The following is a 21,645-nucleotide window of genomic DNA, read 5'->3' as shown; positions in this document are numbered from 1 at the left end:
TATGCATCTATAATAACGATTAATATTGACAGATTATCTTCTATAGGGGTTTGTACCATTTTGCATTTCTACTGGAAAGATGTAAGAGTGTCAAAACGGCTTTTCTGAATGGATTCCTACTGTCAACAAAATTGTAATGAGCTATGATATTCTATATACTAGTCAGGAAAAAAAGGATATAAACAAAAATAAGTTACATGTGTTGGAAACAGAATGGTATTCTAATGCTGCAAAGAACAAGGTATCAAACTTCACGCTATGTCTAACCTCTGTGTTTATTTTTTTTAACAGCATAGTTGTTGCCCAAATCTTTTGGTACAGAATGTTTTTGTAGAAACACATGACAGAAATTTTCCATTGGTGGCGTTCTTCACTAACAGGTTTGAAAAAAATTTTTTATATGATTAATTTTGAAATTGTGACTTTAAAAATAACAATAGAAAAATATTTAAAGAAGATATATGCTATAGCCCCACATATCTGGCACCCTAGAATATTCAGTTATCCCAAACTGTTTGTGGTCAATAAAATTTTAAATAGCTGAAATTTTCATTCTTATCTCCTCTTAGAGTTAATACCTGGAAAGGCTAAGGATGGCAGGCCTCAGCCAGTTCAGTTCAGAGGATAAATGATGCAGAATGCTACATCTTTGAGTCCAAACTGCCCCCAACTACCACACCACATGCCTCATCACATTACTGGGTTCCACTGTTTGCAAAACACACTTCCTTCCTTGTGGATATTGACAAGTTTCTTCTTACTTGTGATTTTAGTAGATTTGAAATAAAACTTAAATGATTATTCTTAATAACAGAGCATTCCTAATTGGTTGGTGTTGGAGAGAGAGAAAACCATATTTTTGAGGATGGTTAATGATGTTAATATGAAAATTGATATAATCAAATTTGGTTCATTTGGTAGTTATTCAGGGTAATTTACGATTATTTTTAAAATTTCTACTTTCTAGGTATGTGAAAGCAAGAACAGAACTAACATGGGATTATGGTTATGAAGCTGGGACTATGCCTGAAAAAGAAATATTCTGCCAATGTGGGGCTAATAAGTGTAGGAAAAAAATATTATAAATCTGTAGCTAGTGCCTGTTCATGAAATTAGCTTATCAAGCTGAAATTAGAGCCATGCAAAAGAAACCCCAGTGGTCAGTGGAATTAATTTAGGTTATGATCCATCAAGAGAATTCCTCTCAGTTTACCCTTGTTGGGGGGTCCATTTGCATTACTTAGAAATGCTAGGAACAAAATAAGGACATTTTCACATGCATAGGGTATCTATTCTTACTGCTGTTCAACTGTACATGAGTAGGATGGAAGTGTATATTTTATATGAAATACTGCTATATAATTTGTAACTTATTTGTAAATTATATATTAAGAAAGACAAATGGGGCTTCCCTGGTGGCACAGTGGTTGAGAATCTGCCTGCCAACGCAGGGGACACGGGTTCGAGCCCTGGTCTGGGAAGATCCCACATGCCGCGGAGCAACTAGGCCCGTGAACCACAACTACTGAGCCTGCGCGTCTGGAGCCTGTGCTCTGCAACAAGAGAGGCCGCAATAGTGAGAGGCCCGCGCATCGTGATGAAGAGTGGCCCCCGCTTGCCGCAACTAGAGAAAGCCCTCACACAGAAACGAAGACCCAACACAGCCAAAAATAAAATATAATAATAAATAAATTAAAAAAAAAAAAGACAAATGTCACAATTGATTTCAGCACTTCTTATTGCTTTTGGAATTATCTTTGACTTTCATAGCCCCAAAGGGCCAAAGCTCACATCTTTACCTACAAAATTTATTTATGTTTAATTCCTGGCAAATAATTTACCATTGTGAACCATAAGGTGGTCAACAGAGCCTGAAGAATCTGTCGAAATTCACTTCATGCATATTACTTCCAAGTATTTTAATGCTAGTTGGAGAAGCTGTATCTGGCTCCGTGAAAGTGTCCCATCAGTCCGTTTGAATGAGAAGGGGGAGAAGCTCTCCTGTGGGGAAGGTTTTGGCACACTCTTTGCCATTCAGTTTCTTTTCCACAGATTCTCTTCACTCCTTCCACATAAACACAGACAGGAAAGGAGGGAATAGAAACTTGGAGGAATTAGAATATTTTTGTTCTAGATAGAGTAGAGCCTTAAGAAAAGGAAACTTAGAAAATAGTCAGACGTGGCTTATTTAAGCCAGAAGAGATTGTGCTGGGCAAGAATTTCACTTAACAAAACAAAACAATTCTACTGAACTGCAAAGTCTGAAACAGACCCTTGGACTGTCCTAGGCATGATGTGCAAATTATTTTCCTAGAGAAAAAGGGAAAGAGTTACTTTGCTCTAGGTTACCTAACCATGATTGTCTAGTGGAAAGAGGATGAGAATCTCCAAGAGTTAAAACTAATTTTATCTATAACAAAGATGTACATTTGGCTGCCAGGAACTTCCCACTAGGAACCAGGGTGGGAATACTAGCTCAAAAAGGAGTAATTAAAAGCTCTGGTTTTTGAGGGTTTTTTTTTTCTTTTTTTTTTTTTTTGATCTTGATTCTGGGTTTAGTTTGGTTACCTTTCAAACAAAAATCTCTTCTAAGTTTGGACCCGATTAATTTCTTTAAAATATTGAACTAAATAAAAATTTAACTTAAAATTGGTTTAGAGAGTGGGAAACCAAAGAGCTAGGAAAGGGAGCAAAAAATTATAACCCAACAGCCTGTAGACAGATGAGGAAAGTTGAGAAGTCCATTTATTCACAGTAAAGATGCAGGAATTTTAGGCAATGCACTAAAATAAAGTGAAGACACTTGATAAGTATGGAAAATGTTTTTGTGCAGAAATGGACATCTTGATCTGCTTCATTCTGTACTGGTTCACAGCTGTCATCTTCCGTCAGCATCCTAGAGATTCCCTTTGTCTTCCCTATGTCAGGTCTGTTTCTAGTTAAATCCCGTTATTTTCCCTTTCCTTGATTTACTCCCACATATTGGTGAAGCACATCCTCCAGTAGCTTTTGAAAGGGAAAAATGAGAGGTGAATATTTTGAGCCCTTGTATGTTTGAACATGTTATTTTACCCTTACACTTGATTGCTATTTTGGCAGGGTATGGGTACTCAGAGTTCGTGAATAGCTTCCATACCCAATTTTGAACACATCTGCCACATTCCAATGTTGCTGCTTTGAAGTCTGAAAATGTTCTCACCTCTGGCCTTCAGGGTGACTGTTGGAAGTCAGATAAAGCCGTTCTTTATCTTTTGTATATGTGGCCAGTTTTTTTTCAAGCTTATAGCATTCTCTTTGTTGCAATGTTCTGTTCCCAGTAAGAGTCAATTTTCATACCTCATACCAGGTGCTTGGTGGGATCTTTCAATCTGAAAACTTTGTTCTTCAGAGAAATTTTCTTGAACTATTTCTTTAATGAAATAGTTCTGTTGTCTGTTATCTGTTGTCTCTTTCTAGAATTCCTATTTATCTAGACGTTAGACCTCCAGGATTGGTTCTCTCATTTTCTTATCTTTTCTCTTAATTTCCAGCTTTGTCTTCTTGCTCTGCTTTCTGGGAGATTTCCTCAACTTAATCTTCCCAATTTGTCTATTGTGTTGGGTTTTCGTTTGGGGGGTTTTTGGGGGGTGGGGATTGGGTTTTGTTTTGTTCTGGTTAGGTTTTTTTTTTGGTCTCATTTTAAATTTCTAGAGCTCTCTGAATGTTTTTTTTCTTCAATATCCTATTTTTGGTTCATGGTTGCAGTATCTTATCTCTTTGAAAATACTATTTATATAGTGTAACATACATACAGGCATTCATATCTATATTTTCTTCTTCCTGAATATTCTGTGACCTGCAAGGTTTGTTTCTGTGTTTTCCCTGTATGTGTCCTTTGGTCTTTGTCTTTCATGTTTTAGGCTTTCCTCAGTTAGTGATCTTGGCAGTCTGCTCATTCTTTTTTTTTTTTTTTTTTAAATAGGGATTTTTTTTTAACATCTTTATTGGAGTATAATTGCTTTACAATGGTGTGTTAATTTCTGCTGTATAACACAGTGAATCAGCTATACATATACATACATCCCCATATCTCCTCCCTCTTGTGTCTCCCTCCCACCCTCCCTATCCCACCCCTCTAGGTGGACACAAAGCCCCGAGCTGATCTCCCTGTGCTATGCAGCTGCTTCCCACTAGCCAGCTATTTTACATTTGGTAGTGTACCTATGTTCATGCCACTCTCTCACTTCGTCCCAGCTTACCCTTCCCCCTCCCTGTGTCCTCAAGTCCATTCTCTAGGTCTGCGTCTTTATTCCTGTCCTGCCCCTAGGTTCTTCATGACCTTTTTTTTCTTAGATTCCATATATATGTGTTAAGTCTGCTCATTCTTAAGAGTGGAACACTGAAAAGCTGAGATTATAAACTGAGAGCGGGGTAAGTGTGACGGTCCAGCCACCGCAGGGGGTCTTTCAGGTCCCCACGGAGACGGGTAAGGGACTGAATAGCACCGTGAGTATGGGGTCAGAAGGACCAAGACAACTGATGGTTGCAAGGCACGTTATTTAGAATCTACTGAATCTTATATAGACAGAAGAGGAGCTCATTATTAGACAATGAACCCATAGAATTGTTTATCGTCTCAGTTCAGTCACTATCATGGACGTCAACAAGTTTACAACAACTATCCTTGAACATTATCTTCCCTTAACCAGGCAGACACACAGCCCCCAGACATAAGGAACAACCAGGACTCTCAGTTCCCTGAGGTCTCCTGGCTTGAGATAGCTTTGCTAATCTCTTTTACATTCCTCAGGCCTGGGAAAAAGAGTGCATTCCAAGGTGAGGGCTTTGCTTTTTGTGAGAGACATACTGTCTCCTCCAGGAGTTACCTCCGGCTAAGACTGCATTCTTCCCACAGGTAAGGGGCTCTTCAGCTGCTTCACCTGACCTAGCTGAGCTATTCAGTTTCTTATCCAGTCTCTTTAGGACTTTCTGGCCTGGCAAGGAGTACTCTTCCATCTTACTGCTTGAAAGCAAAAAAACTTTGCTGCCAGAGGGTGTTCTTTTCTCCCGTTCTGCAGCTCCACACTCTTGCTTCTGTAACGCATTTGTGTTTGTCAAGACTATCCAAGTTATCCTTTTTAATATTGTTCTCTTTTCTGTCCCCAGTTTGCCTCCTTTCCTCTCTTTAAAATCTGCTCAAAAAGCAAGACCTCCAGGAGTTTTCCTTTGATTAGTTCCTCAGCAAACCACCAGCTATTACATGCTTCTTTTACAGAGCAACTTATTTTTTAACTGTAATTTAATTATATGCGTTTGTGTTCTCTACATGTGTATTTGTTCCATGCACCAAAAACCTTGTCTTGTATGGTGCTGTGTACCCAATGGGTGCTAAATAAAGGCTTGCGACTGGCAACTGGAATTACTCTGTTAATTCTGCGTCCGTTTATGATAGACCTGTTTAGGCCAGACTTGGTGTGATACAGTTTTTAGAAATTAATGGATAGACCCTCAGAAGAACAATCATTTCTCCAGCTGAGTCCAGGGGCTTCGGCCACCTTTACTCCGACTATCGGTTAAGTGGGCGCAGGGTGGGGAGCTCCTGGCATGATTTTTTTTTTAAAAAAGCAATTCAAATTCAGACTCAGATCTGGAGAAGTTGCGAGTTTCTGTTTGAGAACTGTATTTGCAAAGCCGAGGTGTCGCTTCCTGCTCGGGACTTTCCCCCGGGCAGGGGAAATCAATCATCATGATTTCGCCAAAACGGACTTCCGGCTGCGCGGGCGCAGTGCACAGCCATGGAGCCGGCGGGACCTCCCGAGCCCGAGTCGGGCTGCGGCGCCAACTGGTCCGAGGCGCGGGCTGTGCGGGACGTGGTCCCCCTCCCAACCGGTGAGTACTGCTCGGGGGGCGGTCAGGCGGGGAGGGCGGGGTCCGGCAGGGGCAGTCGGGGCCCAGGGCAGCTCCCTGGTCGCCGCCTCTTGGGGGCCCGAGAACCCGCCTCCCGAGACAGCGCTGAGGTCTTGCTTGGCTCAGCAGCCCCTCGGCCCCTGGGCGTCCACCGCCGGCGGCCCTGCGCCCAGACCGCTGCCCAGGGCCTCTCGTAAGGGGCGGGTTTGCCTTCCGTTTACCGTTTACGGTTTACGGTTTACTGTTTACCTCACCCACTGCTAATGGGACAGCCCATTGCTACAGTCCTACAACGCTAGAAATACAGCCAGCAACGAAAACCGAAAACCGAAGGAAATGCCTGGGCGTTTACTCTCCCAGCGCGGTTCCACCCGCCCCTAAAACAATGCAGTCGGAGAAGTGCTCTGGGGAGGAAGGCTGGAGGGGGACCCCTCTTGAAGAGAAGTGGTCAGCTAGGTCTCAGGAAGCAGTTTGAGAAGTTCCCACAGAGAATGTAACGTTTTGGAACCATCCCCTCCTTTCCATGTAGTAGTTCAAGTCTGTGGCCCTCTCCTTAAGTGAGGCAACAGCCTTCCGACTGGGCTCCTTCCCTGCATCTCAACGGATGTAGAGCGCGTACCGTGTGCAGGCTCAGCGCCAGGTGCCGGGGATGCAGAGACGAGTTAGGCAGACCCTGCCCTAGAGAGTCTAATAGGCAACTCGTGTGTGACCTGTTGAGAACCACAGAGTCGCAAATGAGGGGCTCCTCCAACTCAGTCTGGTGTTCAAGGAACATCCTATCTTAGTTTTAAAGAGAAAGAGTCACCCAGAGATAGAAAGGTTGAAAAGGTGGTCCAGAAAGAGGTGAAGACTCGAAAAAATGCACCAGCCACAAAACATCAGATGTGGCAACCACAAGCCAAGCAGTTGACTATTTCATTTAGGTAGTGTGTATACAGAATGCAAGATGAGGAGTTACTGGAGATGAGCTTCCATCCTGACCTTTTCCCCAAACTCCAGACTTGTAAAACCAACTTCATTAATGCCAGGAACGATCTCAAACTGACTGTGTCCCAAAGAAAACTCCTGTTTGCCTGCACACACACACACACCCTCCAAACTTGCTCAACCACTACCAGCCTTCCCCATTCCATTCACCTGGTTGCTCAGACCAAAACCCCAGTGCCATTCTTGGTGCCTCTCTTTCCTCCTTACCTCCCAACGAATGCATTAGTCAGACAGTCAGTTCTCTCTTCAGAATATATCTCAAGCCTGGCCTCTTCTCACCACTCCCATCACTGCCATCCAAGCCACCATCATCTCAGGCCTGGACTATTGGTCTCCTGGCTTCCACTCTAGCCTCTCATACATACAAGCCTGCACAGTAGCCAAAATGATCTTTAAAAAACAAAAAGTAAGTGTGATTCTCCTACTCAAAGCCCTCCAATAGTCTCTCATTACTTTCAGAATAATCTTACTGTGGCTACAGTGTACCCCATGTCCCGATCTGATCCAGCCCTACCCATCTTGATGACTCTGCTACCCCTCACTGCACTGTGAGTCCTCTAAGCCCCCACCATACTCACATATCTGCTCAAGTGTACCCTCCACAGCCTTGCCTGCCCATCCTGTTTAGAAGAGCCCTCCCCCACCCTCATTAATTTCTGCCTCCTTCCCCTGCTCTGTTTTTCTTCATAGCACTTAACACATCCGGAAATAATACTTGTTTGATGTCTCTGTACTACTAAAATGTAAGTTCCATGAGAGTTGAAATTCACATCTTATTCCCTGCTTTATTTCTAGTGCCTAAAACTATACATAGTAGGTTCTCATTAAGTATATGTTGAAGGAATGAATTGGGTTGTATGTAGCACTAAAGAGCTTGGCTTCTGATCTTTAGGTGATAGAGAAGGGTTTTTAGCAGGAGAGAAACATGGGCAAACGTACATTTTAGATCACTCTGGCAGCAACGTGAAGAATGAAGTGGAGTCATGACAGGAAAAGCAGAAGGAAGGAAATGAGATTATCAGAATGAACCAGGTAGAAGACAGTGAAGGCAGGGCAGTCCACTTTCCACTCTGCTGCCGGAACTCACTCTCAAGTGCACATGTGCACACGCACCTACGTACACACGTGCCTACACAGAGATCAGGTCATGGTACTTCCAGTGTTAATTAGGACTTGTGGGCTACAAATAGTACAAAATCAACTTGATGTCATTTAAGCAAAAGGGATGTTTGTTACTGGAAAGCAGGGAGACCACACTCACAGACCCCAGGAACATAGATGCTATAGCATTTATCAGAAAGAGCCAGGAAATAGGTCCTGAGAAGCCATCATAAACTTTGACAGCACTCAGAGTATCTGCTTTGTTCTCTTTCTTTGGTCCACTTTTCCTGATAATGGGATAGGAGATGGCTACCCTCACAGCTTCTCAGTTTGTACATCTCCTTCTTCAAGAAACCAGCCCAATCTGAACTAAAATCTTCTATTCTGAATTCTGTATATCTGGGAGATGGGCAGGTAGGTCCTCTGGGACTGTCAGCTGTGCCTAGGGAAAGCGAGTCACATAGTGTGAACATGCCTGCCGGGGCTTATCCCTGTGTATGATTGTGAGTCAGATGGATACCCTAAAGAAGTCCACTGAACATCCTATTCCCTGGCTGTCTGCCTGCCACCCCTCCCTTACAACACGGACATCCTTATTCCTCTTTTCACATTCTGAAGCTGTCCCCAGTAATGCATTCTGGCTATCCCAAATATACATCCTGCCAAACTTCTCTGAAAGTTATATCCAGTCACACCATCCAGAGACAATGTGATGAAGCCATTCATTTTCCAAGTCCGTTACCAAGCCTCTAGGTAATATCTACTCCCCTTCTGTTTTGGTCAGTTCAGGTATGCAGTCACTGGACTCAGTAATAACATCTACACATCTGATATACAGTGGCAGAACTAAAATAGTAAACTGCAATGAAAACTATTGATCAAAGGAGAAAAGAGGAAGGAATTTCCAAGCCAGCACCGTAAATTGGTTGCCAGTCCAGAACATAGACCATACCCTATTGGAAGGGGATTGTAAGTGGAAGTATAGGGTTAGTGAATCTCATTCTATCAGTTTCACTCATTTCTTTAGTGGTGGAACATGTTCCTTGGCCATCCTATCTGACTACCCCAGATTCTATCCTCTGGGTGGATTGCCCTTGTCTGGTGAGCTTTAAGACCATCTCTTGGAAGAGAAGCATTGGGAAGACACCCCTGCAGAGGCTGTGGCCTTAGCAATCCCTTCCCAGGTGGAGCTGAGCCTGGAGATTGCTGGCGAGACTGCCACTGTTGGTTTGAGTTAGTTGTAGTTCATGTATTCTTGGCTTATAATTTTTCTTCGGCTTCATTCTATAGAACCTTTCCTGGTTACCAGTTTCATTTTTGAGAATTCTCGTTGAGTCAGTCTCTGTGAGTCCTTAGGCCTGCTAGACCCGGTAGAAAGACCTTGGGGAGACCTACATATCTTCATTATTCTTGGTCTCAACTACTGATGGAGACCAGTGGACTCTTCCATAATATGGAATGTCCCAGACGCCATGATACACCTTTCCCTCACTGTCTGAATCTATACAGTTCCTGAGTGCAGATAGGAATATGAAGTTATCCAAATGTATTTGGTCCATGAGTTTCAGATAATGTGTAGCAAACGTTCAGATGTGAGGGATGCCTGTCTGTGTAAAAGCCTCTAATGTTACTCTCCCAACTACAGAGAGTTCTGTGATCTCCCAGTCTAGAAGAATAAACAAGTTAGAATAGCCAGGCTCTTTTAGGAAATTGTGATGAGGGGGTGTTTTAGCAGGAAAAAACTCTTAGGTGGAGCCTGTGTGTCCACCTTGGGTTTCTGTCTATCAGCACTGGAAACTCCAGATCAGAGGACAGCAATGTTGCCACCACCTCTTGTGTTCCCAGGTGCCAAGACCCTGCAGACTTGGGAGTGTAGCTCAGACAGGCAGAGTCCCCAGAGCAAGCACAGGGGACCACACTCAGGTATCAGCAGCCTGATAGCTCAGCCCGATGCAGTTCACCTGTCTGCAGGTGCCGCTCTGCACAGGAAAGGGTGACACTGCAAAAATGCCTAGCTCTTACACAAGGGGTGCTGCATAGCCTATCAAACATTATCATATTTTTTTATTAGGGAATTTTAGCACTAGTAATTTAACTGCCTGAAACTTTTGTTTTAACCTATGCTTTACAAATTTTAATGTCCACTTTGAGTGTTCTTTTAAATAAGAACACAGTATTTAATCGAAGTAGATTTTGGGTCCAAGGTGAATAAAATTTGGGGATATTTTTTTCCCATTTTCATCCTAGGATGGAGGCTTTGTGTGGTCAGATATTAAAATACATTCTAAAACCTTGAAAATTGTAAAGTGTTGTATTGGTGGGGGAAGTGACAGATCAGTGGAACAAATAGAAGTATGTAGAACAAATCTAAATATATGTAATAATTAAATATATGAAAAAAGATTTTAAATCAGTGGCTAGCCATTATGAAAATAAGTTAGATCTCCATCTCATACTTTACAATAAAATAAATTCCACGTTAATATTCTAATGTAAAAAATAAAATTCTAGAGGAAAAGGTGTCTTCTAAGTTATGTTCCCCCCACCCAAGAGTGAGAAATGATAAAGGATTGATATAATTTCATCAAACAAAACCTTTAAACATTCTGTATATCAGAAAACATTATAAACAAAGTTAAAAGGCCACATGTATGATTAACAAAGAGTTAGTATCCTGGATACACCACAAGCTCTTATAAATCAGTAAGGAACTAGTGAATAAACCAATAGAAAAATGGACTGAGGACATCAGTGCCAGAGAAGAAGTGCAAATGCCACCTTATGGTAACTTAAATTCATAATCAGAGATTATGATCCACTTCTCTCTGCACTTTGTGTTCTTTCTTTTGACATGGTCATCTAACCTTCTGTCCCAGCTGTACCTTTCTTTATAGTATGTTTTTAAATCAGATAGGTAGACACCCTGTCTTTTTTTCAAAGTGTTCTTCACTGCCCTTGCCTATTTATTCTTCCAAATAATATTTTTTTTCAAGTTCTTTAAAGTAACCTTCTTGGGATTTAAGTTGAAATGGCATTAAATCTAAAACTTATGTCAACTGAAGAAAACCACACAACCTAAAAATTGCGAGTTATGTTTTATTTGGGGTTAGGCTTACTGAAGACTATGGCCTGGGAGACAGCCTCTCAGCTCTGAGGAACTGCTCTGAAGAGGTAAGGGAGGAGCCGGGATATATAGGAGTTTTTGCTGAAAACAAACATGTAGTCAAACATCAAACAATTACTGCTAATAACAAAAAACAGACATCTTAAGTTAATGATTTTAGTGCTTTTCTAAGTATGGGAAGATGCAAGAGTCTGGGCTTATTGAAATTATTCCTTAGAAATGTGTGGTAACTGTCTAGGGCCAATATCCTGTTTTTCTCCGTCCTGAATTCCCCTCAGGACACACCATTGTTGGGGGGGGGGCGGGGTTTGCTGCAGTGGCTGCTGGCTTGATGTCGGGCAACATTTTTTTGTCCGCACTTACCTGAGATAGAGTTGACAGCATTATAATGTCCAGCCTTCCTATCCAGGTGCACCGTATTTCTCTCCATGTTGAAATGGAGCTTAAAACAACTTTTTCATCATGTTATCCCCCTGCTCAAAAAATCCTTCCTGGCAGCCTTTCACCATCTGTTTCTCAAATTCTTTTCCAGCTTCCTTTGCATGAACTCTCCTCTTCAGCCTGGCTGGTTTTCTGTCTCCCAGTCAGACCTCTTGGTCTCTTACATATCTCTGCTTCTGTCTGCAACGTCCCTCCCACCCCGACCCCCCTTCCTCTCCATCTCAAGGTTGTACCAGCTCAAGGAAGTGTCCTTGACAACACTCCATCCCACAAGGAGCACTTCCTCCTCTGTCCATAGCGTATACTGTATTTCCTACTCAGCAGTTAGTCGTGCCATGTATTCTGTTATTTTATTTTCCAGAATACTATTTGGTCTCCTTGTTTATTTTGTAAGCTTCTTGCAGGCAACAGTTCTGTCTCATGTTTTTTTATATCCTCTGCTGTGCCCTTGCGTACAGTAGCCACTCTCCACATATGGCTCTTGAGCATTGAAAATTTGGCTTGTCCAGTTGAGAGGTGCTGTAAGCACAAAATACGCTGGGCTTCAAAGACTCAGTACAAAAGAATGAATTAATTGTTTCCTTAATTAAATGTTGAGAGCATAGTATTTTGGATATGTTTAGTTGAATAAAGCTTATTAAAATTAACTTCACCCATTTCCTTTTGCTGTTTTAAATGAGGCCCCTAGAAATTCTTCATCTGCACCTGTGGCTCACATTATGTTTCTGCGGACAGCGCTGGTCTAGAGCTCTCAGCGCAGTGACTCTCGTACAAGAGGTGCTCCCAACTCAGTGGTGGTTTGAGATGAATGAAAAGCAGCAGTTAGCCCGTTTCATCTCATCTGAGGAGTTTTGTCTCAGTCTCCGCCCTTTTTCTTGGTTGATGTGATCAGAAGGATTACTAATTTGTAGCCCTGCTAAGTAGGACCCAAATCCAGGAAACAGACGTTAATTAAGGAAGAAACTCATCTGAACGTGAAATAAATGCTAGCTCCAAAGTGAGGTCTTCTGACATTGTGAGATGCAAGATGTAATTTAAGAGAGACACCAAGAGATCTTACACTTTTAAGTAACAAAAAGGACTTTCAGGAAGCGCTTAAGCGGTTAACCTCATTTAAATTAAAACCTTTCGCCATTAAATGGTTAAATGAGTTTTTGTTTCAAAACTAAAATTTGAAGATAAAATTGGAAGTGCTTTCTGCTACAGAAAACTAAATGAATAACAGGATGAGCATTGGAAAAGGCAAAGAAATGTTAAATGGATGCTTGTGGCCAAATTAATAGCAAACTAATAGGTTAGAGAAGATTGCCTCTCACCAATGCATCCAATGGATATTGGGAACAGCTGGCTTTTTTCTCCCTCTGTCTCTTCCCTGTTCTTCCTAGCTCTCCTTCTCTTAAGCTTCTTTCCTTTCTTTATTCCTCTCTTAAAAAAAAAAAAAATCTGCTCCTGCCTTCATGTATCTTTCTCTCCTAGTTTATTATAATGCTAGATAACAGCACATTTAAAGTATATTGCTCATTTACTTCTGTAATTCACCCCAAATTTATTTTTGAATATAGTATGATATAGGGATCTAAATTATTTTTTACAGGTAGTGAATCAGAGCATTATTTCTTGAATACACCGTTGTTTTCTTGTTGATTTATAATGTCAGTAATTATTATTGAGAGCTTACTATGGGCAAGGCAATGCTTTGAGAGCTTTGTATTTAAATTCCTGCTTAGGTTTCTTAAGTAAAGGTTTTCCTCATGTTTAGACATTTTAAATGAAACATTTTTTTCTTTTCTTGCATTAAGCCATTTAAAAAAATACAAAGTTGCTTTTCTACTTGGGTCCCAATATTTTTTTCTCCCTGGGAGTTGAGACTCTCTCATAAAACAAGTTCCCTGCCCTCTACTTTAAGATGGGTGGAGGAGTTGCGGACACCAAGAAATTCCACTTTTCCATTTCTCATCAGGGATGTTACTTTATAGGTGTCTTTCAGGTTGCAGAAAAGTTGCAAAAAAGGATATGCGCGCTTTGCCCCAAAGACCTCGAGTGTAGTGTCCTGTACTTTGCACAGTCAGAGAATATAGCTGCTCATGAAAACTGTTTGGTAAGTTACTTGAAAACACATGAGTCCTTTTAGGGAAGGACATACCAAAATAGATAAATGTACTCTGGATACGACAAAGAATAACACGTTGGCTGCCCATGGTTTGGGCTTTTAAGTGGGGATTTGGGGAGCATATTTTTCCCTTTTTAAAGTTTCAGATCTTAACACCTTATGATTACTTTTAGTTTTATTTATAACTGATCAAACACACAAAGAATTATGCTGAAGTTCCTTTAAAGATATTTTAATTATTTCAAATATAACAGATACCCATAGACACTTCACCCAGATTTATAAAATCATGATAGTATATGATATTTGCCTCAGCTTGATTTTTTTTTTTAAAAGAAAAAAAAAACATAGATAGTTAAGGACTTTCTCTTCTCTCTGTTCCCTTCTCTCCATCCCTCCCCAGAGGTAATCGCCATCACAGATTCCGTGTTTCTTATTATCTTGTGTTTTTAATTTTATGCTCCCACCACGTTTAAGTATTTATAAACAAATATATTGTTTTACATGTTCTTGGAGTTTATAGAATTTCTATCAGATTCTGTGGATTATTGAGATTTATCCATGTTGATAAATGTAGTTCTAATCTTTAATTTTAAATGTTATAGTATTCCATTTTATGACTGTAATCACCATTAAAGTATTCTGTGAATGAGCATTTATGGTTTTCCAGTTTTTTATGTGACTAACCAGCTGTCATAAATATCCTTGTATAGGTCTCCTAATTCACAGGAGAATTTCTCTGGTCTAGGGCACTTAGAACTGCTGGACATAGGAAGGGAACATTTTGCACCTCATTAAATGTGCCAGATTGCTCTCCAAAGGGATCGTACCAAGTTTGACTTCCACTGTTTTGGAGTTTGTTTCTCTTCTTCCTTGTCAACACTTGATTCTATGAGATTTATTTTTTTTTTTTTTGGTATGGTAAAAGTATGTTTAATTTTGTAAGAAATTGCTGAACTGTCCTCCACTGTGGCTGTACCATTTTACATTCCTACATGCAATGAATGAGAGTTCATGTTGTTCGTATTTTTTTAATTTAATTTAATTTATTTATTTTTATACAGCAGGTTCTTATTAGTTATCTATTTTATACATGTTAGTGTATATATGATGTTGTTCATATTTTAATTTGTAATTCCCTGATGACATATGATGACATGTGGTGTTGAGCATCTTTTCATATACTTATTTGCCATTTGTATATCTTCTTTGGTGTTGTCTGTCCAGATCTTTTGTCCAATTTTTAATTGGATTGTTATTGTTTAATTGTGTTTAATTGGGTTGTCTTATAATTAACTTTTAGGAGCTCTCTATATCTTGGATACAAGTCCTTTATCAGATACATTTTACCAATATTTTCTCCTAATCTGTGGCTTTTCATTCTCTTTACAGTGCCTCCCTGGATCTATGGTTTGGTGTCTATCATGATACTATGAGATTTTCATGTTTTCCTCTCTGATGGGTGTGAGATGGTCTCTCGTTGTTATTTGCATTTGCAGTTCCTAGATTACTTAGTGAGCTTGCACCTCGTTTGCTGTGCTCCTGTGTGGTTCTTTTTTTCGATTCTGTGACTTGTGTTCATAGACTACACTTTATCTTTGAGATCTTAGTTTTGCTTATATGTATTTATTCACATATAAATAAATTCTAATGCTTTATTATATATGTTTGCTTTTAATTTTATTTATGGTGCTTTCTGTCATACAGAAGCTTATAATGTAATTAACATTCATCATTATTTTCCTTTATAATTTGTAGGATTTTCCCCCTAAGAAATTCTTTTCCGAACTAAGGTTCTATCTTTTTTCCAAAAAGTTTAAAAATTTTGCTTTTCTCATTTAGCTTCTTGATCCAACTGGAATTTATTTGGATTATAGTGTATAGTAGGGACCTACTTTTAGTTGTTTTCTTTTTAATGCGATTAACCACCTCCCCCAGCACTATTATTGAAAAATCTGTCCTTTCCTCACTGATTTGTAGTGATAATAATGATAACTGTTGTTATTATTATTTGGTGTTCACTGTGTAAGGTAATGTTCTGGGAGCTTAACCTATATTTAACTGTTAATCCTCACAACTACCCTAAGAGGTAGGTATTATAATTACGCCCAAACTAAAGGTGGAACAAGTGAGGCACAGAGAAATTAAATCACTTGCTCAAGGTCACAGGGCTGTAAGTGACTGAGCCGGGACTCTCACCCAGCTATCTAGTTTCAAACCCTCATGTTAATCCGTTGCTCTAACAGTATTGTCATATGTGCACAGATCTCTTTCTGGCTCTCCGTTCTCTTCCATGGTCACTTGTGTATTCCTGAGCTGGTACAACACTCTTTTTTCTTTCTTTTAAACAAAATACGCATTTTATTTAGGTTGAAATAAACTATACAAAATTGATTTTCTTCACCAAAAATAACAAGCAATATTTTCTGTATTATTCCTAGACAAACCACAAAACACTTATTTTTGTAGGTTTTCTAGGTTTTGCTTGTAAATCAAGATGAGGCAGTAGATACAGTCATGGAAAAAGACAGAAGAAAACAGACAAATCAGTTGTCAGTATCCATGGCCTCTGATCCTGGTCTTGACCGTGAAACAGAAGTGTTCAACGTATACCTGCCAAAAAGCTTATGACGATGTAGGCTCAGTAAAGGAATGTAAACGGCAACAACCAGATGTGGAACAACAATGGCAGGCTCTTCCATTCAAACTTTAACTATAACTTGTTCCTTTAACTTCATTTGATAAAGACAAAATCTACACTTAAATTCTTGTTTGGCGAGCTCACACGTTTCTCTTGCAGTCTGATAATTTTCTTAACTGTCCCTTACAGATTTTTAACAGCATGCTTAAAACTCCTACTATTCAAAAGTCAGTCATGAGCTTCATTATAATGTTTTATGAAACGTATTCCTTCCTCCCATACCTCCTCAAAATTTATTTCTTCAAAGAGCTGATAACTCGGTACCTGACAGTTGGATCCACAGTGATGTTATGTCTAAAATGACTTAACTAATACAATTCCAAAGTGCCATTAGCAGAGATCACACAGAGTGTAACATGGTACTTTCAATGCTGTCTTCTGGAAGAACAGTTAGGTCTCCAAAGCATGGGCATTCAAACAGGCCATTTAAACAGGCAGATTATCAGTGACTAATGAGCTGGTACAACACTCTTAATTACTATGATTTTATGATAAACCCTGGCTATTTTTTTGGCACTTTGAATTTTGGGATCAGCTTATCAGGTTTCACAGAAATTTCTATTGGAATTTTAACTGGAATTCCACTGAATTTATAGATGAATTTGGGAAAAAATAGACACCCTCATAATATATTAGTATTTCTATCCATTAACAGGGTATGTCTCTTCAACTATCCAGGTCTTCTTTGATGAATTTCAAAAATGTCCAGCAATTTTTTTTCTATAGAGGTCTAGAACTTTGGGTTAGGCCTATTCCTGGGTTTGTTTTTTTGTTTTGTTTTGTTAATACATTTTTAAAGTGAGCTATTATTGGTATATACAAACACTGTCAATTTTTATTTATTTTTTATCTCATCCAACAATCTTGCCAAACTCAAATCTAAAAGTCAGATTCAGCTGGATATTTTTTTTTAACATCTTTATTGGAGTATAATTGCTTTACAATGGTGTGTTAGTTTCTGCTTTATAACAAAGTGAGTCAGTTATACATATACATATGTTCCCATATCTCTTCCCTCTTGCGTCTCCCTCCCTCCCACCCTCCCTATCCCACCCCTCTAGGTGGTCACAAAGCACCGAGCTGATCTCCCTGTGCTATGAGGCTGCTTCCCACTAGCTATCTATTTTACGTTTGGTAGTGTATATATGTCCATGCCACTCTCTCACTTTGTCACATCTTACCCTTCCCCCTCCCCATATCCTCAAGTCCATTCTCTAGTAGGTCTGTGTCTTTATTCCCGTCTTGCCAGTAGGTTCTTCATGACCTTTTTTTTTTTTCCCTTAGATTCCGTATATATGTGTTAGCATACTGTATTTGTTTTTCTCTTTCTGACTTACTTCACTCTGTATGACAGACTCTAACTCCATCCACCTCACTACAGATACCTCCATTTCGTTTCTTTTTCTGGCTGAGTAGTATTCCATTGTATATATGTCAGCTGGATATCCTCATCTTTAAATAAAGACGGCTTTTTTTCCTTTAAATTTTTGGGCCTCTGAATTTCTTTTTCTTATTTTACTGCATTTTTCTAGAACATTGTGTTATAGTGGTGATTAAAAGCCTTTTAGTGAGCCTTGTCTTGTTTCTTATATTACTGGGATGCTTCTAGGTTTTATCATTAAATTTGCGCATACTTTAGCTTTTTAATACTTTCACTTTATTAAAATCAGGAAGTTTCCTTTTATTTCTAGCTTGCTACAAGTTAAAGTATTAAATATTATGAAATGCTTTTTTCTGCATCTATTGTAATGATCTTCTGGCTTCTTTCCCTCTCTTTCTCTGGCCATGCACAATGCTAGATGCTTTATTATTATTTTTTTTAATTTATTTATTATTTATTTTTGGCTGCGTTGGGTCTTCGTTGCTGCTCATGGGCTTTCTCTAGTTGCGGCGAGCGGGGGCTACTCTTCGTTGCGGTGCGCGGGCTTCTCATTGCGGTGGCTTCTCTTGTTGCGGAGCACAGGCTCTAGGCGCGCGGGCTTCCGTAGTTGTGGCTCTCGGGCTTAGTTGCTCGCGGCATGTGGGATCTTCCCAGACCAGGGCTTGAACACGTGTCCCCTGCATTGGCAGGCAGCTTCTTAACCACTGCGCCACCAGGGAAGTCCGATGCTTTATTTTTTATATACGCAATTTTTTTAAATCTCAAACTTACAGAAAAGTTGCACATACAGTACAAAGTACCTTTTTTGTTGGAACTGATGAAAGAAATATTCACATATTGAGATATAGGGAAGTCATTCTGGCTTATACATGAGTTAACTTGAATTTTATGTTAACTAAAATAGCCTGTTTGTGGCCTATCAAATATACACTGTACATCTGCTTTAATTATTAGAGAAAAGGACACATTGACCAGAAGTAAAGAATGTCCATGTTAAAAATAAAGATTACATGCCCCTCCTCCTGGGATGCCAATGCTGGTACTCCTTTGATGATAAGACTCCCTTCCCAGGTTCCAAGGCCATACTGACTCACTGTGTACATGCTAGTCTGTTCTTTTTTTTAACCTTGAAGAAATGTAACCCTGACTCGTTTAATGCTCTTTGTTCTGACAAGATATGAAACTGTGCTGGAAGAAGTGCTTGTCCAGGGCAGTTTCTCAGAGTGATCTGGGAAGTGGGCTTCCAGGGTAGTCTGCAGTTTGGCTCAAATAAAACTCTTTTCTGTTCTTATTATAGACTGTTTATTGATTATTTTCGTTTATAGAACCATTTGAAATTAAATTGAGACATGATGCGTTATCTTTCCTGAATACTTCAGTATGTATTTTATACAAAGGACATTCACATAATCACAATGTAACCATCAAAATCAGGAATTTTTTTTTTCACACACACACACACACACACACACACACACACTGTATTTTATTTTTACAAGAGATAAATAGACTGACACCAAGCATTGTACATGGATGACCACAACAAAAGCAACAATGATTGCAATTACCAAACCTGAAACACTCTCATACTATGTTATAATGTTGACATTCAGTCCAGTAATCCTCCACTGTAACAGCGCCTTTACTTTGCAGTGAAAATTGATTTGTATATTCTTTGCCTCTGAGTCCTTGTGGGATTTTTTTTTTTTAATTCAGACAGAAAGTCACAAAAATTATACTCATCCTCATCAGTTCACTCAGTCCCATGTAATTAAATTTTTTTTTTCATCTTGATCTTTTGTTAGCACTTTTTTGAGTTCATCAGTTTTTCATTAGAGTTCTGAAAATGCTTATTCATTCAGTTCAGCAGTACAGTCAGTTACCAGAAACCTGTACTTGTCAGAGTCTTTTCCATGAATTTCTTGAAGATGAAACCCTTTTATAGGAACATATTTGCAAAAGCATCAGAGTACACCCAGAACTGTCTGTAAATGACAAAAGACTTAAAAATGACCACAGTTAAAGATTTGATGAAAGTTCATAATAATGCAGTTGACAAGAAAATTAGTTATTTCTGAGATATACATTTTAAAGTAATAACTAGGATTATTACTTATAACATTATACCAGAACATATAAGCAAAATCAGGACTTTAACATTAATATATTACTACGATCTAATCCTCAAACCACCCAGGTTTCAGGTTCAAGTGTCCTAATAACTTTATAACAAAAGATTCTGATTCCCAGGTTACATTTGGTTTTCGTGTCTCAAATTTTCTCCTTTTAATCTGTTAGTAATAAGTTATGTGCTTGTTTATTTTCTGCTGTTAAACCATTCGGAGATTAACACTATTTGATTGTGATGTTTTATTCTAATATACTGTTAATGTTAATTTGCTCTTTTTAGTTAACCTTGTCAGTATAATTTACATTAAAAAAGCACCCATTTTAAGTGTACAGTTCAGAGAGTATTCAGACATGTATTTACTAATGTAACCACCACCACCATCAAGATGTAGAACATTTCCATTACCCCAGAAGGTTCCCTCATGCCTCCTTGCAGCCACTTCCTCCCCACCCCAGCTTCTATAGCTTGAGCCTGTCTTTCTCATCTCACATGAAAGGACTCCTACAGTATGTGTTCTGTGTGTCTGGCTTCTTTTGCTCATTACAGTATTTGGAGATTCACCCGTGCTGTTTCTTGTATGTGTATTTTGTTCCTTTTTATTTCTGCACAGTATTTCATTGTATGGCTCTATCACAATTTGTTTATCCACTTGCCTGTTGATAGACGTATTATTAATTCCAGTTTGAAGATACTAGGATAAATCTGTGACGATCTGAATATGTGTCTTCATGTGGGCGTACACTTTTTTTGTGTTACAGTCACTAGTTAATTTTTTTAGATTCCACGTATAAGTGATAACATGCAGTATCTGTCTTTCTCTGTCTGACTTCTTTCACCAAGCATAATACCCTCCACATCCATCCATGTTGTTGCAAATGGCAAACTTTCATTCTTTTTTATGGCTGAATAGTATTCCATTGTATGTATGTGTATGTGTGTGTATATATACATATATATATACACACTACATTTTCTTTATCCATTCATCTGTTGATGAACACTTAGGTTGCTTCCATACATTGGCTATTGTAAATAAGGCTACTATGAACACTGAGGTGCATATATCTTTTCGAATTAGTGTTTTCATTTTCTTTGGATATATACCCAGGAGTGGAGTTGCTGTATCACATGGTAGCTCTATTTTTAGTTTTTTGAGGAACCTCCATACTGTTCTCCACAGTGGCTGCACCAGTTTATGTTCCCAGCATCAGTGCAGGAGGGTTCCCTTCACACTCTCAACAACATTTGTTTGTGGTCTTTTTGATGATGGCCATTCTGACAGGTATGAGGTGATACCTCTTTATGGTTTTCATTTGCATTTCTCTGATGATTAGTGATGTTGGGCATCTTTTCATGTGCCTGTTGGCCGTCTTATGTCTTCTTTGGAAAAATATCCATTCAGGTCTTCTGCCCATTTTTTAATCAGGTTGTTTTTTGATGTTGAGTTGTATGAGCTGTTTGTGTATTTTGGATATTAACCCCTTACCGGTCACATCATTTGCAAATATTTTCTCCCATTCAGTAGGTTGTCTTTTTGTTTTGTCAATGGTTTGTTGATGCAGAAGCTTTTAAGTTTAATTAGGTCCCAGTTGTTTATTTTTGCTTATGTTTTCCTTGCCTTTGGAGATAAATCCAAAAAAAAATTGCTACGATTTATGTCAGTGTTCTGCCTATGTTTTCTTCTAGGAGTTTTATGGTGTCCTGTCTTACACTTAGGTCTTCAATCCTTTGAGTTTATTTTTGTATATGATGTGAGAAGATGTTCTAATTTCATTTTTTAACA

The 21,645-nt window shown here is 39.2% G+C and overlaps 2 protein-coding genes across 10 annotated transcripts in view; both read left to right on the top strand.

Moving 5' to 3' along the window:
* SETDB2 (SET domain bifurcated histone lysine methyltransferase 2) overlaps positions 1-1,401 on the top strand; it is a 44,743-nt gene extending 43,342 nt beyond the window's left edge. For 7 of the 8 annotated variants that reach the window (XM_036831353.1, XM_036831349.1, XM_036831350.1 and 4 more), the window contains 2 exons: positions 292-380; positions 968-1,401. In XM_036831353.1, the coding sequence (XP_036687248.1) occupies positions 292-380; positions 968-1,085 (207 nt within the window). In that variant the 3' untranslated portion in view covers positions 1,086-1,401. Of the gene's footprint in view, positions 1-291; positions 381-569; positions 806-967 lie in introns of those variants that run through there. The other variant, XM_036831354.1, reaches the window with a different exon arrangement.
* Positions 1,402-5,747: 4,346 nt separating this feature from the next.
* Positions 5,748-21,645, top strand: part of PHF11 (PHD finger protein 11) — a 34,251-nt gene continuing 18,353 nt past the window's right edge. The window contains exons 1-2 of one of the 2 annotated variants that reach the window (XM_036831358.1): positions 5,748-5,868; positions 13,516-13,637. In XM_036831358.1, the coding sequence (XP_036687253.1) occupies positions 5,775-5,868; positions 13,516-13,637 (216 nt within the window). In that variant the 5' untranslated portion in view covers positions 5,748-5,774. The remainder of the gene's footprint in view (positions 5,869-13,515; positions 13,638-21,645) is intronic. The other variant, XM_036831359.1, reaches the window with a different exon arrangement.

Source organism: Balaenoptera musculus, chromosome 18 (assembly GCF_009873245.2).
Source record: "Balaenoptera musculus isolate JJ_BM4_2016_0621 chromosome 18, mBalMus1.pri.v3, whole genome shotgun sequence".
NCBI classification, from domain to species: domain Eukaryota; kingdom Metazoa; phylum Chordata; class Mammalia; order Artiodactyla; family Balaenopteridae; genus Balaenoptera; species Balaenoptera musculus.
The sequence above is the reverse complement of the archived record's forward strand: the minus strand, read 5'-3'. Positions and strand labels throughout refer to the sequence as shown.